At 41.8% G+C, this 14,649-nt stretch overlaps 1 protein-coding gene across 1 annotated transcript in view; it reads left to right on the top strand.

Annotated features, from left to right (window-relative positions):
* The window catches only part of FAM227A (family with sequence similarity 227 member A), a 44,669-nt gene extending 43,164 nt beyond the window's left edge, over positions 1-1,505 (top strand). Inside the window, exon 14 of the mRNA XM_052641166.1 lies at positions 1,412-1,505. Within this exon, the coding sequence (XP_052497126.1) occupies positions 1,412-1,505 (94 nt within the window). The remainder of the gene's footprint in view (positions 1-1,411) is intronic.
* The last annotated feature ends 13,144 nt before the right edge of the window (positions 1,506-14,649 follow it).

Raw genomic sequence — 14,649 nt, 5'->3', positions numbered from 1 at the left:
TGATTATGATTTTATAATATTAATGAGGTACAACTTACCGTAACATTTGCCCACTTTGCCAGTGCAATTCAGTGATTTTAGTAAATTTACAGAGATTTGCAACAATTACTGCAATTTAGCTTTAGAACTTTTTCATCACCCTAGAAAGATCCCTCATGCCCATGTGTAGTCAATTTCTTTTAACTTCTCCCTTTTTAATAACCTCCTTGGAAATATCATATTACATTACCAATTTATTTCAAGGGCCAGTTATTAGTCACACGGTGATGTTAGCTTCAAAGGAGACTGGGAAATTAGTTGTTTGTTTTTTAAATCTGGGTACATTACCATCTTAATGTAAGAGTGGATGAGTTGTTAAATAACCATCTCTACCACAGATAGATGGTGTTATACTCTCCATTTCAGAGGTAAAGAAACCAAAGCATAATGATTTGAGAAATTTAATGAAGGAAAACTTTCAACCTTCTAGGTGAAATTTTACTTCAAACTGGGAAGGAAATTTTCCTTCCTTCCTTCACATTTTAAAAATAATAGTTTAGCTTGAGGCCCACCTGTTTGAGCCACAGAATCCTGTAAATTCAATGGTGACTCATTAGCAGTCTTTCTGATATCCAGATTAGATTCTCAGAAATACAAAAAGCCAACTAATCTAATTCACCAATATTATTATTATTCCCTCAGACATGACTATCTTTCAATTACTTCTTTTTTTTATTGAAGTATAGTTGATTTACAATGTTGTGTTAATTTCTGCTGTACAGAAAAGTGATTCAGTTATACATAAAAATAAATTCTTTTTAATATTCTTTCCACTACAGTTTGTCTCAGGATATTGAATATAGTCCCCTGTGCTGTACAGTAAGACTTTGTCATTTATTCATTTTATGTAGAATAGTTTATATCTGCTAATCCCAAATTCCTATTCTATCCCTCCCCCACCCTTTCAGTTTACAGCTTTTCACCCTACTTCTTAATCTAGCTAACCCCTCAGTAACCCTTAAAACCCAGCTCAGACATCACCTCCAGGAAGTCTTCCCTGATTTACCCACTCAGGGTATTGTCCTGTGCTTTCCTGATCACATACCACAGAACATAGCATATTCTAGTCACAGATTTGCTTGTCCATAAATTGAGATTTGTCCTTGAGGTCAGGAATACTGCCCTAGATGACCATTTTTTTCCCTCCAGGGCTTAGCACCCAACAGATCCTCAGTCAGTACTTAGAAGATGAATGAGGGAGTCATTGCCATGTGTTCAGCACTCTGCTTCAGTTATTTGCTATTGCCAGTGTTTTGGCTGATTTGTAAACTTTTTCTTTCAATACTTATCGAGATTCTAGGGAAACCTTTGAAGAGATCACAGTGAAGTTTTGAGCCAATTTTTGTAAATGTCTTTTTTGTTTCCCCCACAGGAAGGAAAAGGAAGAGAGGGATGGAGAATGGAAACAGAATTCGACTGACTCTTCCTTCTCACCATCAAGCACTGATGAAGTCTTTTCCCTGTAGGAACTTGGAAGCTCCTACAACATTTCTGACGTTCCTGCTGGTAGGGGAACAAAAACAGGAGAAAAAGAAACTTGTGGCCAAAGACTGAGAAATAGAAATAAATATTCCCAGGATAGGGGAAAGGTTCCACTATAGTTTTTCCTAGGTTGAGTGAAAAGCAGGAGTGGGGAGATTTTTCCTTAGGTCACTACATTTACTCATGCATTTACTCTTTTACCCATTATTTTACTTATATAGCTAACAATGTTAAGTGGTGGCTCAGACGGTAAAGAATCCACCTGCAATGCGGGAGACCTGGGTTCTATCCCTGGGTCAGGAAGATCCCTTGGAGAAAGGAATGGCAAACCACTCTGGTATTCTTGCCCAGAGAATTCCATGGACAGAGGAGCCTCGAGGGCTACAGTTCATGGGGTCGCAGAGACAACTGAGCGACTAACACTTTCACTTTCTTTATAATAATAATGGCTACCAATTTAGTGTTTACTCTGTGCCAAGCATTAAGCTCAACACAATACAAACATGTACGTGCGTGTTCAGTTGCTAAGTCATGTCCTAATTCTTTGTGACCCCATGAACTGCAGTCCTCCAGGCTCTGCTGTCCATAGGATTTTCCAGGCAAGATACTGGAGGGGGTTGCCATTCCCTTCTCCAGGGGATCTTCCCGACCCGGTCGGGAGCAGCAGAGGCAAAGACTCAGACGCAGCAAGTAACATGGCAGGAGGTCAAGGAAGTATGTGAGGGGCTCTAGGAGAGATGAACCTGGAGAAGATTCCTGGACAAACCATGAAGGAATTTTCTAAGCAAAACCACTTTAGTATCTAAGTGGTGGGAATCCATGAACCATATTAAACAGGGAACCACATGGCCATATTTGGACTTTTTAAGTCGTGGTGGCAGATGGTGGGCTACATGATGGAATTATGTATGTACTTCAGGGGATTTGCAAAGTCTTCCACAAACATCTGTCTCTACGTGAAATCCTGGCTATCTGTTTAATCAGTAGTCTCCAAGCTTTTGGAGAAGGCAGTGGCAACCCACTCCAGTACTCTTGCCTGGAGAATCCCAGGGACGGGGGAGCCTGGTGGGCTGCTGTCTATGGGGTTGCACAGAGTCGGACACGACTGAAGCAACTTAGCAGCAGCAGCAGCTCCAAGCTTTCTTGATCTTATATCTCTCTTAATAAAACATTTATGAGAACTCAGCTAACAGCTTGTTACAAAAATTGCACTCTTCCAGACCCCCTTGCCTATTCACAGCAACACTTTCCACTTTCTTAACTGTTTTGTTATTTGTTTTCCTCCATATGTTTAATTCCCTGGTGCTCTTGATTTTCCAGTGTTTGGCATTATCTATTGAATTCTCACAAAAAGGTGAGGACTAGACTCACACATGCACACACTTCCCCTCTCCCATCCTGCCGGTGTGTTTCTGTTGTGATTTTGGCTGGTTCCTTAATCAGTAGTATTATACCATCAACACCATTACCATGAACTACAGAATATACTTTCACTGTTTTTGTTTCTTGCAAAACTCTTTGCTGTCACTGGAACTAAGTCTCTTTTTCAATCTACTTGTTTTCTTTTTTTCCTTTTTTAATATACTTATCACAGTCTATCTCCAAATTCTCCCAGTGCATTCAGTCACTTTACATAATCTATCAGTTTCACCTCCATTTCCCAGCCTTCTGATCTACTTCACTCTAGGTGGTTCATTTCCAGGCTGTTTAGATACTGTTGGGAATTCCTTTCTTCATTCTCTTGATCACATTGGTTTTTTAACCTACTTCTCTTTCTGTCTTTATGGTTCACCCACAGAAAGGTGATCAAGAAGTCAAATCCAATGCAGAAAAATGAAATAGTCTTTATCTTATCACCTTCCATCTCACCTGCATGAATCCTTGTCTAAGAATCAAAAGAACTTTTTGGATGAAGTTTTCACGTGCTGTTGGATTTACTCTAAAATAGAAGAAAACAAAAAATAATACAATAATAAATTTAGTCATTCCTCTCCATAGGACAAAGAATATTAAAGTCCACTCCTACCTGAACCAAAGTTAGAATTTAAATTGGCATAAAGTGACCTCATTCATTCATGTATTTGCTTACTAATTCTCTCATTCACTTGTTTATTAATAACAACACTATGGAGTATATATAGGTATGTATTACATGTATCATATAATAGTAATCATAGAGACATCATTTCTTAAGTACTTACTAAGTCCTGAGTAAGTCCTTTTCAGACATTATCTCAGATTTAACCCCTTTCCCCTCTTTGCCCCTAGGTGGGTGTTGGTACCTCCATTTCTCTGAGGAGGACACTGGGGCTTGAAAAGATGTTGAGGAAGCGTTCACTAGGTGTCTATCTTATGCCATGTTTGCACACACCGGGTCCTGTTAATACAGAGATGAATAAAGACATAGTACCTGACCTACAAGAAGGGGGAAGATGTATAAACCAATAAATGCATTAAAGTTGTGCTAGAGATCTGTGTGGAATCCAAGAAAAACCAAGCCCAGAGAGACTTCACCGTAGCTCAGAAGTACAGGGGCCAATGTGTAGAAGGACCTGCAGTTGGGGCTGAGGGGTTCGACCTGTATCATATGGGTCTCAGGGCACAAGGAAATAACCTGGTCTGTGTTAGAACAGTCTGCCCAACCCAGCCAAGAGGGGGAAAAAATCAAGCAAATGACTGCCTGAACCAAGAAGCAATTAAGTACATTCTTGGAACAGATGGTGTCTCCCTTAGATAACATCTTCACTTGAACTTGAGTGTGATTCTAGGTGACCCCCTTGGAGAATATTACCCAGGTAAAGGAATGGAAGAAGGGTAAAAGGGAAGAGCTCAAGCTTTGGACCCAGAAAATTCAGAACTTTGGATCCCTGTTCTGCGTCATAGTAGATTTATGACCTTAGGCCTAGTGGCTTTTGAGATTTGACTTTTTAAAATTTGTTTTCTTGAATGCAGAAAGGGAGTGTCTGCCTAGGAAGGTAGTGTTGGGTTGGTTAAATGAGATAATTTATGCAAAGTTCCTGGCTTAGCATATTTCACTTGATAATTGCTACCAGCTATTGTTGTTTGTTATTATCATTACTGTTAAAAGGTATGCTCTTCTCCTGAAACCAAGACATGTTGAACATGGAAGCCAGGACATGTCTTTCAGGATAATCCTTTGCACAGCTTGGTTCCCAGATCATGCCTGCTTGGACCCCTTCCAGAAGTTACCGAGGACTCATAACCATAGGCCTCTTGGCAGTTCAAGATGAAAAGATCTGTCTCTACTCTTTGTAAATATTAGAAGGGAAAATTGTGGTGAAGAATTCTTCACACCCTTTATAAAGGGGGGAGGGGATAAAGTGCCAAAGGGAACATTTAAGAAGCACTAGCTATAATATGGAATAAAGCAAATGAGTAATTGTGTAATACCCCCATATGGTCTTGAGTTTGAATTGATTATGAATTGAGAATATATTTTATCTTTAGTTACTGTTAGTTGCTCAGCCCAACTCTGTGACCTGATGGACTGTAACCTACCAGATCCCTCTGTCCATGGGATTCTCCAGGCAAGAATATTGGGAGTGGGTAGCCATCCCCTTCTTCAGGGAATCTTCCTGATCCAGGGATGGAACCTGGGTATCCTGCATTGTAGGCAAATTCTTTACCACCTGAATCACCAGGGAAGCCCTGTCTTTAAAAACGAATGAATAGTTGCCTAAGGAATGAGTGTAGAAGTGGCTAAAGAGGGTAGAGGAGGAAGAAATTACAAAGGGGCCCAAGACAACTTTTGGGGATGGTGGTTATGTTCACTGTCTTCATTGTGCTGAGGGATTCACAGACTTTAAATATGTTCAGTTTCTTGTATATCATTTATATCTCCTTAAAGCGTAAAAAAAAAAAAAAACCAAAACTAACTCTGTCCATTGAAATGACTTGGAAATGAAAACTAACCCAGTAGTAATGAACTAGACTGTGGTTTTGAAATACTATTTGCACTAAAAGGATACAGGGATCCTTGAAGAATTGTCTGGTTCCAGGTCTAGGGCAGGAAAATCATGAAATGAACTTAGAACATCGCCATACTAGATAGCAAGGAAGCTACCAAAGATGAGAGTCCTGTTAGAAAGCCTCGATAGCCAACTTAGAATCCCATTGGCTAAAGATGGGACAATCTAAGTATAATAGTAATAGTCATGGACTGAAGCATGTCAAACATGTTTTCACCCACATATTCATATCATTACTTAAAAAAAATTAATTGGTCACCATTGAAAGATGCTAGGGGACCAATTTGTTATTTTGAAAACTAGCAAATAAAGGAAACAAATCAGTATGTATCATGCCATTCCCATGTGAACTGTCAGTTTCAGTTCAGTCGCTCTGTCCTGTCAGACTCTTTGCGACCCCAAGGACTGCAGCACGCCAAGGCTCCTTGTCCATCACCAACTCCCGGAGATTGCTCAGACTCATGTCCACCGAGTCGGTGATGCCATCCAACCATCTCATCCTCTGTCGTCCCCTTCTCCTGCCTTCAATCTTTTCCAGCATCAGGGGCTTTTCCAATGAGTCAGTTCTGCACATCAGGTGGCCAAAGTATTGGAATGTCAGCTTCAGCATCAGTCCTTCCAACGAATTTCAGGGTTAATTTCCTTTAGGATTGACTGGTTTGAATCTTTGCTGTCCAAGGAACTCTCAAGAGTCTTCTCCAGCACCACAGTTTGAAAGCATCAATTCTTTGGCACTCTGCCTTCATTGTAGTCCAACTCTCACATCGATACATGACTACTGGAAAAACCATAGCTTTGACTATACCGATCTTTGTCAGCAAAGTGATGTCTCTGCTTTTAATATGCTGTCTAGGTTTGTTAGGGATTTCCAGGTGGTGCTAGTGGTAAAGAACCCGCTTGCCAATGCAGGAAACATAAGAGACATAGGTTCGATTCCTGGGTCAGGAAGATCCCCTGGGGAAGAGCATGACAACCCACTCCAGTATTCTTGCCTGGAGAATCCCATGGACAGAGGAGCCTGGCGGGCTACAGTCCATGGGATCGCAAAGAGTCAGACACGACTGAAGTGACTTCTCATGCATGCACGCTAGGTTTGTCATACCTTTTCTTCCAAGGGGCAAGCATCTTTTTAATTTCATGGTTGCAGTCACTGTCCATAGTGATTTTGAAGTCCAAGAAAATAAAATCTGCCAGTGTTTCCATTTTTTCCCATTAGTTAGGTTCTCATTAGTTATCTCTTTTATACATAGTAGTGTATATATGCCAATCCCAATCTCCCAGTTCATCCCACCCATCCCCTTCCCCTCCTGGTATCCAAACGTCCATTCTCTACATCTGTGTCTCTGTTTTGACAATTGGTTATTTGAATGCTGTCTGGATATTTGATATTAAAAATTATTATTTTGGTGGTGTGATAATGGTGTTATGGATATGCTTTTAATTTTCAGATGAAATTATATGACATATAGAATTTCCTTAAAAACCATATGAAAGGGAGGAAGTGGATGGAAGTATAAGTGAAACAAGACTGGTCATATGTTGAAAATTGTTGAAGCTGAGTGATGGGGCTGTAACATTTTACTTAAAAACAGTAAAGGCATTGCTGGGGACTTGTACTTTTAAATGTATTTTTACAGGTTATTTTGCCTTCTCTCATGAAGTAAATGTGAATGAAGTAAAAATTTCCCCAATTTCAAACAGGACTTTCTTGGTTGAAACCACCATTACCCCTGGCTTGGACTTTTACAGTATTCTCTGAAGTATTCTCTTTGCCCTCTCTCCTAACTCCATTTTCCACATAGCAGCCCAAGTACTTCAATATATTAACCCACTAATTCTCATACCAACTCAAGACTAATACTATTTTTGGTTTTCAGATGAGGAAAATAAAGCACAAAGATGTTTAAATAAATTTTCCCCAATACCAGATAACTTGTAGATGATTGGACTGGACTATAATTTGGGCTTAGTTGCCATGCCTATCTGTGCTTATATCATACTTCTCTAAATGGAAAATAGAATCACATATATCAAAATACAAGTCGGCCATATACTCATTTAGCATATTGGCTGAGAGCCTGAACACAGGAGCCAGATGGTAAGCCTTGGGCACGTTACTTAACCTTGTGATACCTCAGTTCCATCATCTGTAAATAGAGATAACAATAGTTCCTATCTCATGCTATCTCTGTATGACGTGGATATGTTCATCTGTGGAAAGCAGTTAAGTAATATGTTCAGTTCAGTCGCACAGTCATGTCCGACTCTTTGCGACCCCATGAATTGCAGCACACCAGGCCTCCCTGTCCAGCACCAACTCCCGGAGTTTACTCAGACTCAGGTCCATCGAGTCAGTGATGCCATCCAGCCATCTCATCCTCGGTTGTCCCCTTCTCCTCCTGCCCCTAATCCCTCCCAGCATCAGTCTTTTCCAATGAGTCAACTCTTCGCATGAGGTGGCCAAAGTACTGGAGTTTCAGGTTCAGCATCATTCCCTCCAAAGAAATCCCAGGGCTGATCTCCTTCAGAATGGACTGGTTGGATCTCCTTGCAGTCCAAGGGACTCTCAAGAGTCTTCTCCAGCACCACAGTTCAAAAGCATCAATTCTTTGGTGCTCAGCTTTCTTCACAGTCCAACTCTCATATCCATACATGACCATGGAAAAACCATAGCCTTGACTAGGTGGACCTTTATTGGCACAGCAATGTCTCTGCTTTTAAATATGCTTTCTAGGTTGGTCATAACTTTTCTTCCAAGGAGTAAGCATCTTTTAATTTCATGGCTGCAATCACCATCTGCAGTTTTGGACCTCCCAAAAATAAAGTCTGATACTGTTTCCACTGTTTCCCCATCTATTTCCCATGAAGTGATGGGACCAGATGCCATGATCTTCGTTTTCTGAATGTTGAGCTTTAAGCCAACTTTTTCACTCTCCACTTTCACTTTCATCAAGAGGCTTTTTAGTTCCTCTTCACTTTCTGTCATAAGGGTGGTGTCATCTGCATATCTGAGGTGATTGATTTTTCTCCCGGCAATCTTGATTCCAGCTTGTGCCTCTTCCAGCCCAGCGTTTCTCCTGATGTACTCTGCATATAAATTAAATAAGAAGGGTGACAATATACAGCCTTGACGTACTCCTTTTCCTATTTGGAACCAGTCTGTTGTTCCATGTTAGCTATCAATAAATGCTACCTTTGGTTTCTGAGAGTTCCTTTTTTCCTAGTACCTTTCACTCCAACAGAACAATTTGCAGCTCCCTAAATAAGCCTCTGTGTTCCCTGTGCCCTTACTCCTACCCAGCTGGAAAATCCCTTATTCTTTCAGTCCCCAATAAACGGTCACCACCTCTATGAGGATCTTCCATGGAGAGGTCTACATGGCTCCCATCTGTATCTGTAATCCCTCTTACCTCACCCTGTTTGTTATTATCTCTTTCTATATCTATCTTCCCTATTAGACTCATTTCTCCTTGAGAGCAAAGACCTATCTTTATCTTCATATCCAGCAGAGAGCTGGGTCCAAGCAGTGTTTAATAAATGTTGGTTAAATAAACGGTCACAAGCATACCTCTCTGGGCAGCTGTGTGCCAAAGTTGGAAGCTTTTCAAATTTGGAAAGAAATCTAAAAAAATGAGAAAGCCTCAAATGACTGATATGTATGTATGTGTATATATGCTACTGTAATTGCCTATAAACTTATCTATAACCCATACTAGAATTTTTGTTTGTTATTGAATCTCTGGCACCCAGCACCTAGCACAGTGTCTGACAAATAGTGTGTGTGTGCACGTGCATGCATGCTCTTAGTTGCTCAGTAGTGTCCAGCTCTTTGTGAGCCCACCAGGCTCCTCTGTCCATGGGATTTCCCAGGCAAGAATACTGCAGTGGGTTGCATTTCCTTCTCCAGGGGATCTTCCCAACCCAGGGATCGAACCCACATCTCCTGCATTGGCAGGCGGATTCTCCACTGCTGAGCCACCTGTGAAGCCCTTGTCAAATAAGGGATTCAATAAACATTTTTTTTTAAATAAATGCTAATTTAAAAGGAGATATACCCAATGACATTCTCTTTTTGTAATGACCCTTCATTCTTTAGTTTTCTACTAAAACATTTTTCAAATTTGAGCTCTTGAAACCAAGAATACACACATCTAGAGGCACCAGTTTGGAAAAACTTAACTGTACATGGTGGAATTATATGCCTTTATTTGATTATAAGGTGGTTGTCCACAGAGGGGCAGTACAGTGTAATGGTTTAAAATTCAGGTTGCTCTGTAATTCCACTCTCTGTTCTCTGTTTCTTAGAGTATCATAAAATGACACAAATCTTTAAAATTTTGTAGAGAGCTCCTGGACTTGCTAAACTTATTTGAGAAACTGGAAAAGCTAATTGACACAATTACTGTTTGGTTACTAATTGACACAAAGCCTTGGTTTGCCATGCTTTCTATCTAGGATAGGAAAGTAGCATTCGGCCATGAAGGATTTAGTAATTCTTATAAGTTTTTTATGGCTTCTAAGTTTTATGTCATACTTAAAAAGACTTTTCTTACTCTGAGATAGTAACATTTTTTCTCATGCTTTCTTCTAGCACTTTTACTTTTCAGACTTAATTTCTTGATCCATTTGGAATTTATTTTAGTATAAGGTGTGAAGGGTTCCAATTTTATTTTTCTTCCAGATGACTACCTAGTTTGTTCCAACACCATTCACTGAATTCATTTCCTTACAAATCTGAAATACCACCTTCATTATATTCAGAATTTTTGTAAGATATTAAAGACTAGTCTTTTTTTGTTTGTTTGTTTTTTGTCCTGATTTGAGTGAAAAGATGTTCAAGTGTACTTTTTAACCACTCCAGGGTTTTGGATTTTTTAAAAATAATTTTTTAGTTGTATATAGCCATTAATATCCTATTCAAACAAGATTTTTATACTCACTTCACCAATTTATCATTACCAAGTTCATTTTAGTTTCTCTAAGTGTACTGCACACAACCTTCAAATATTATGAACATTTCTCTCTCCCAGCTGTCACTACACCAAACTACATATGTTCTATTTCCCTAAATGATCTTGCTGTGCTCTTTGCAGCTCTTCTGTACAGTTGATGTCTCCATCTAACAACTTGTTCAAAAGTTACCATAATTATTTTAGGTGAGGCCCAAGGTGAAAGCTTATTATGACCATCCACTTCATCCAAAAAATGGGCATTAGTTTCCATTTAACCTGAACAGGTTATGTTTCTGGAAAATAACAGATTTTGAAGAACTATGGCAGTCATTTGTTGGCACTTTAAACAGCCCACCTGGGTCAGGGTTGGGGGGGGGGTAGTCCTACAAAATGCCAACTGCTATTGTAGAATTTTTTTGCTATTTATTCCAGCAAAGAATGATTCACACACTGAAGGAAAAGGGTCACCCTGTACTGGGTCTTGAACCCAAAGAACTACTTGTATAGATACTCATCCAAGACACATCACAGCCTCTACCTCAACAGATGCTCTTTGAAATGTTTCATGACTCCTCAACAGTCAGTCTCCATTTAAGGGGAGGAGTATGATGCTGCCAGAGATAGCTCTGCTGGCATGAAGTCTGGCCTAAAATTTCTATTTAAAAGCTGGACCAAAATATGTTTGGCTTCTGTTGGCTACTTAAAATTTCAAGTTAAGAGGAAGAAATATTACTCTCCATCCTGAATGGGCCTTGGGTGCCTCACTCACAGACTAGAGTGGTAAATGGTAAGAGAGTCACAAAGAAAGGAGAGAAATTAGGAACACTGACTGAGGTATTAGGTACAGATTATGAAGCCAGATATGAAAAACTTGAAGTGAAAAGAAAAGCCTTGAGCAGGGAGAACCACCACCACCCCCCCACTCCCCGTGCCCCCACCATATTCGACCTCCTAACCCGAGTATCCTGATTAAGATAAGTATTCTGCACGTCACCTGTCACCACATCAGTCACCTCTGCTTGGCACCCCTCCCCTGCCTCACGGTCTTCCACCTCCTGACCCCTTTCCAGTGGCCTCTCTTCATCTCAGAACCTAAGGGCCACACCTAAGGGCCTTCTCTCTCACTGCAGCTTGTTTTTACCTCAGTGCCCACCTCAGTTCAGTTCAGTTCAGTCGCTCAGTCATGTCTGACTCTTTGCGACCCCATGAATCGCAGCACCCCAGGCCTCCCTGTCCATCACCAACTCCTGGAGTTCACCCAAACCCATGTCCATCGAGTCGATGATGCCATCCAGCCATCTCATCCTCTGTCGTCCCCTTCTCCTCCTGCCCCCAATCCCTCCCAGCATCAGAGTCTTTTCCAATGAGTCAACTCTTCTCATGATGTGGCCAAAGTACTGGAGTTTCAGCTTTAGCATCAGTCCTTCCAATGAACACCCAGGACTGATCTCCTTTAGAATGGACTGGTTGGATCTCCTTGCAGTCCAAGGGACTCTCAAGAGTCTTCTCCAGCACCACAGTTCAAAAGCATCAATTCTTCGGTGCTCAGCCTTCTTCACAGTCCAACTCTCACATCCATACATGACCACAGGAAAAACCATAGCCTCGACTAGACGGACCTATACGCTATCTAGGTTGGTCATAACTTTCCTTCCAAGGAGTAAGCGTCTTTTAATTTCATGGCTGCAATCACCACTGCAGTGATTTTGGAGCCCCCCAAAATAAAATCTGACACTGTTTCCACATCTATTTCCCATGAGTACCCCCTAATTTCGATGCATCGCCTCAGCCTCCCCCCACCCCCCGCTTCAGAGTCCGTCCCTGACCTCAGCATCTCCCTCCGCTCTAGAGACGCCCCAGCCTCCGCTCCAACCAAAGCGCCTCTCCTCTGTGCACTCTCTCCACCTCAGCGTCGCTCTCTCACCCCAGCGCGCCACCCACACAGGTTCTTTCGCGGCTCCGGGAAGCTTTCCCACAAGACGCTCCCACGGCCCCGCACCTCCGTTCTTCTCAAGTCTAGGGCCCCGCCCCTCCATCTTCGCCCCGCCCCTGGTGGGGCCGCCCCGCACCGTCCTGGCCCCGCCCACGCCAGGCGCCAGCTCAGACTAGCAGTTTGGCGCCAAACCTCTAGGTCTGCGACGTGTTGGACGCCTGTCTCAGCGTTCTGGTTCCGAATCAGAATCCCTGAGGACTAGAAAGCCCCGGCCGGGGGCGGGATTCGAATACCTTGAGAACCTGGGGGAGACTGTGGGTACGAGTGGTGTTTATGGCAAAAGGGGAAGGCGGGTGAAGAATGTGAGGGGAAGTGGGGGCTTCCTTTCTTAGGTCGTGCTCGACGGTCGTTGCTGGGCCCTAGGCTGGTGGCTTTGTGCTTTTCGGCTCCCATCCCCACCCCATCGAGTGCTCTTGAGGGATTTCCAGAATCCTTATTTTAAACCAAGTCGGACTAAGAGGCCTCCTCGGGCCCCTTATGAGGGAGTCCGGTGTCAGGAAAATGGCCGGTGGGTGAGGAGGCGGTGAGGGTGACCTGGACCGCGCTCGCCACGGTAAGGGACCGCTTTTGGCGCCCTCAGCCAAGGTGTTTGGGAGCCCTACTTTAGATTCACCTGTTCATTCCATCAACTGCTATTTGAGAAAGATGGAGAACAATCTTTTTATTAAGAAAGAAAGGACAGTCACTTACAGAATTTGGGTTATCATGTATATGATTAGCTATCTTGCGTGAGGGACCGCATTCCAGAAGATTCCGTTTACATGGTCTCCTCGAATACTTTCTTGTACTAGGTGATGACGACCCTACTTCTGCCTCCGAAGTTTGTTCCCCACTGGGCTGGGCCCCAACTTAGTTTGGTGTGCAGTGAGGAGATGAAATAGAGCAAAACTGATTATTTGGACCACATTTTCTAACGAACACAGTCATGCCTTGTAGATTCCTGACTTAAAGGCTTTATCTGCTTATTGGCCCTAATATTTTATCATTAAAATACTAGATTATTGTTGTTTAGTTGCTAAGTCATGTCGGACTCTTTTGTGTCCCTATAGACTATCCACCATAATTTTGAATCTTAAAATCTTGAAGCTAGTTAATATTATAAAATGAAATACATCTAATGTTTTATGAAACAAAAAAATATGTTACAAGAGAGCTCCTCATCTTTCCAAAGCAGAAGGGAGTCCTTGTACATGAGAAAAAATAATATCTTTTTATTGAGGATAGACTTAAGTTCTAGGTGCCAGGAGGATGCAAGGAAGACTTAAAGTCAAAGTTCTTAGACTGTTAACAAATACGAAAGTTTAGTATCATTATTTAATTCTAAGATTCTACTTCTAAATAACCTTCCAAGACGACAAAAAGATATTGGTAGTCATGAGTAACTGTGCTATAGGAAATCCAAAGATGATACAGTGTGGCCATTTTTGAGGAAATAAATGAAACTAGTCCCCTCACCCACACATACCACACCAGAAAAAAGAAATAATGCCACAGGCTTAGGAGAAATAAGATAGGCCAGCCTAGTTATGGAGAAGGCAATGGTACCCCACTGTGGTACTCTAGCCTGGAAAATCCCATGGACAGAGGAGCCTGGTAGGCTGCAATCCATGGGGTCCCTATGAGTTGGACACGACTGAGCGACTTCACTTTCACTTTTCGCTTTCATGCATTGGAGAAGGAAATGGCAACCACTCCAGTGTTCTTGCCTGGAGAATCCCAGGGATGGGGAGCCTGGTGGGCTTCCGTCTGTGGGGTCGCACAGAGTCGGACATGACTGAAGCAACTTAGCAGCAGCAGCCTAGTTATTCCAAACTAAATTTTTTTTTAAGGAATTTTTAAATTTAATTTTATTTATGTATGGCTGCTCTGGGTCTTCCTATTTGCTGTCCTTCTCCAGTTGTGGCCAGCAGGGGCTACTCTAGTTGCTGTGGGCAAGCTTCTCATTTCAGTGGTTTCTTTTGTGTGAAGGTGGGCCCTGGGCACACGAGCTTTAGTATTGTCATGCTTGGTTGGGCTCAGTAGTTGTGGCTCATGGGGCTCTAATATTTGTCTAATTATCTTTCTGGTCCTTGATGACTGAAATGAAATAAAAAATTGTATGGGCAAAGGATTTTGTACTATATGATCTGTGACAACTTATTAATATTTCTTCTTTTTCCAGAATTGATTATTTTTCTGCTGTTCACCCTTCAAT

The sequence above is a fragment of the Budorcas taxicolor genome, chromosome 5 (assembly GCF_023091745.1).
Source record: "Budorcas taxicolor isolate Tak-1 chromosome 5, Takin1.1, whole genome shotgun sequence".
NCBI lineage: Eukaryota > Metazoa > Chordata > Mammalia > Artiodactyla > Bovidae > Budorcas > Budorcas taxicolor.
This window is presented reverse-complemented; position numbering and strand designations above follow the sequence as displayed.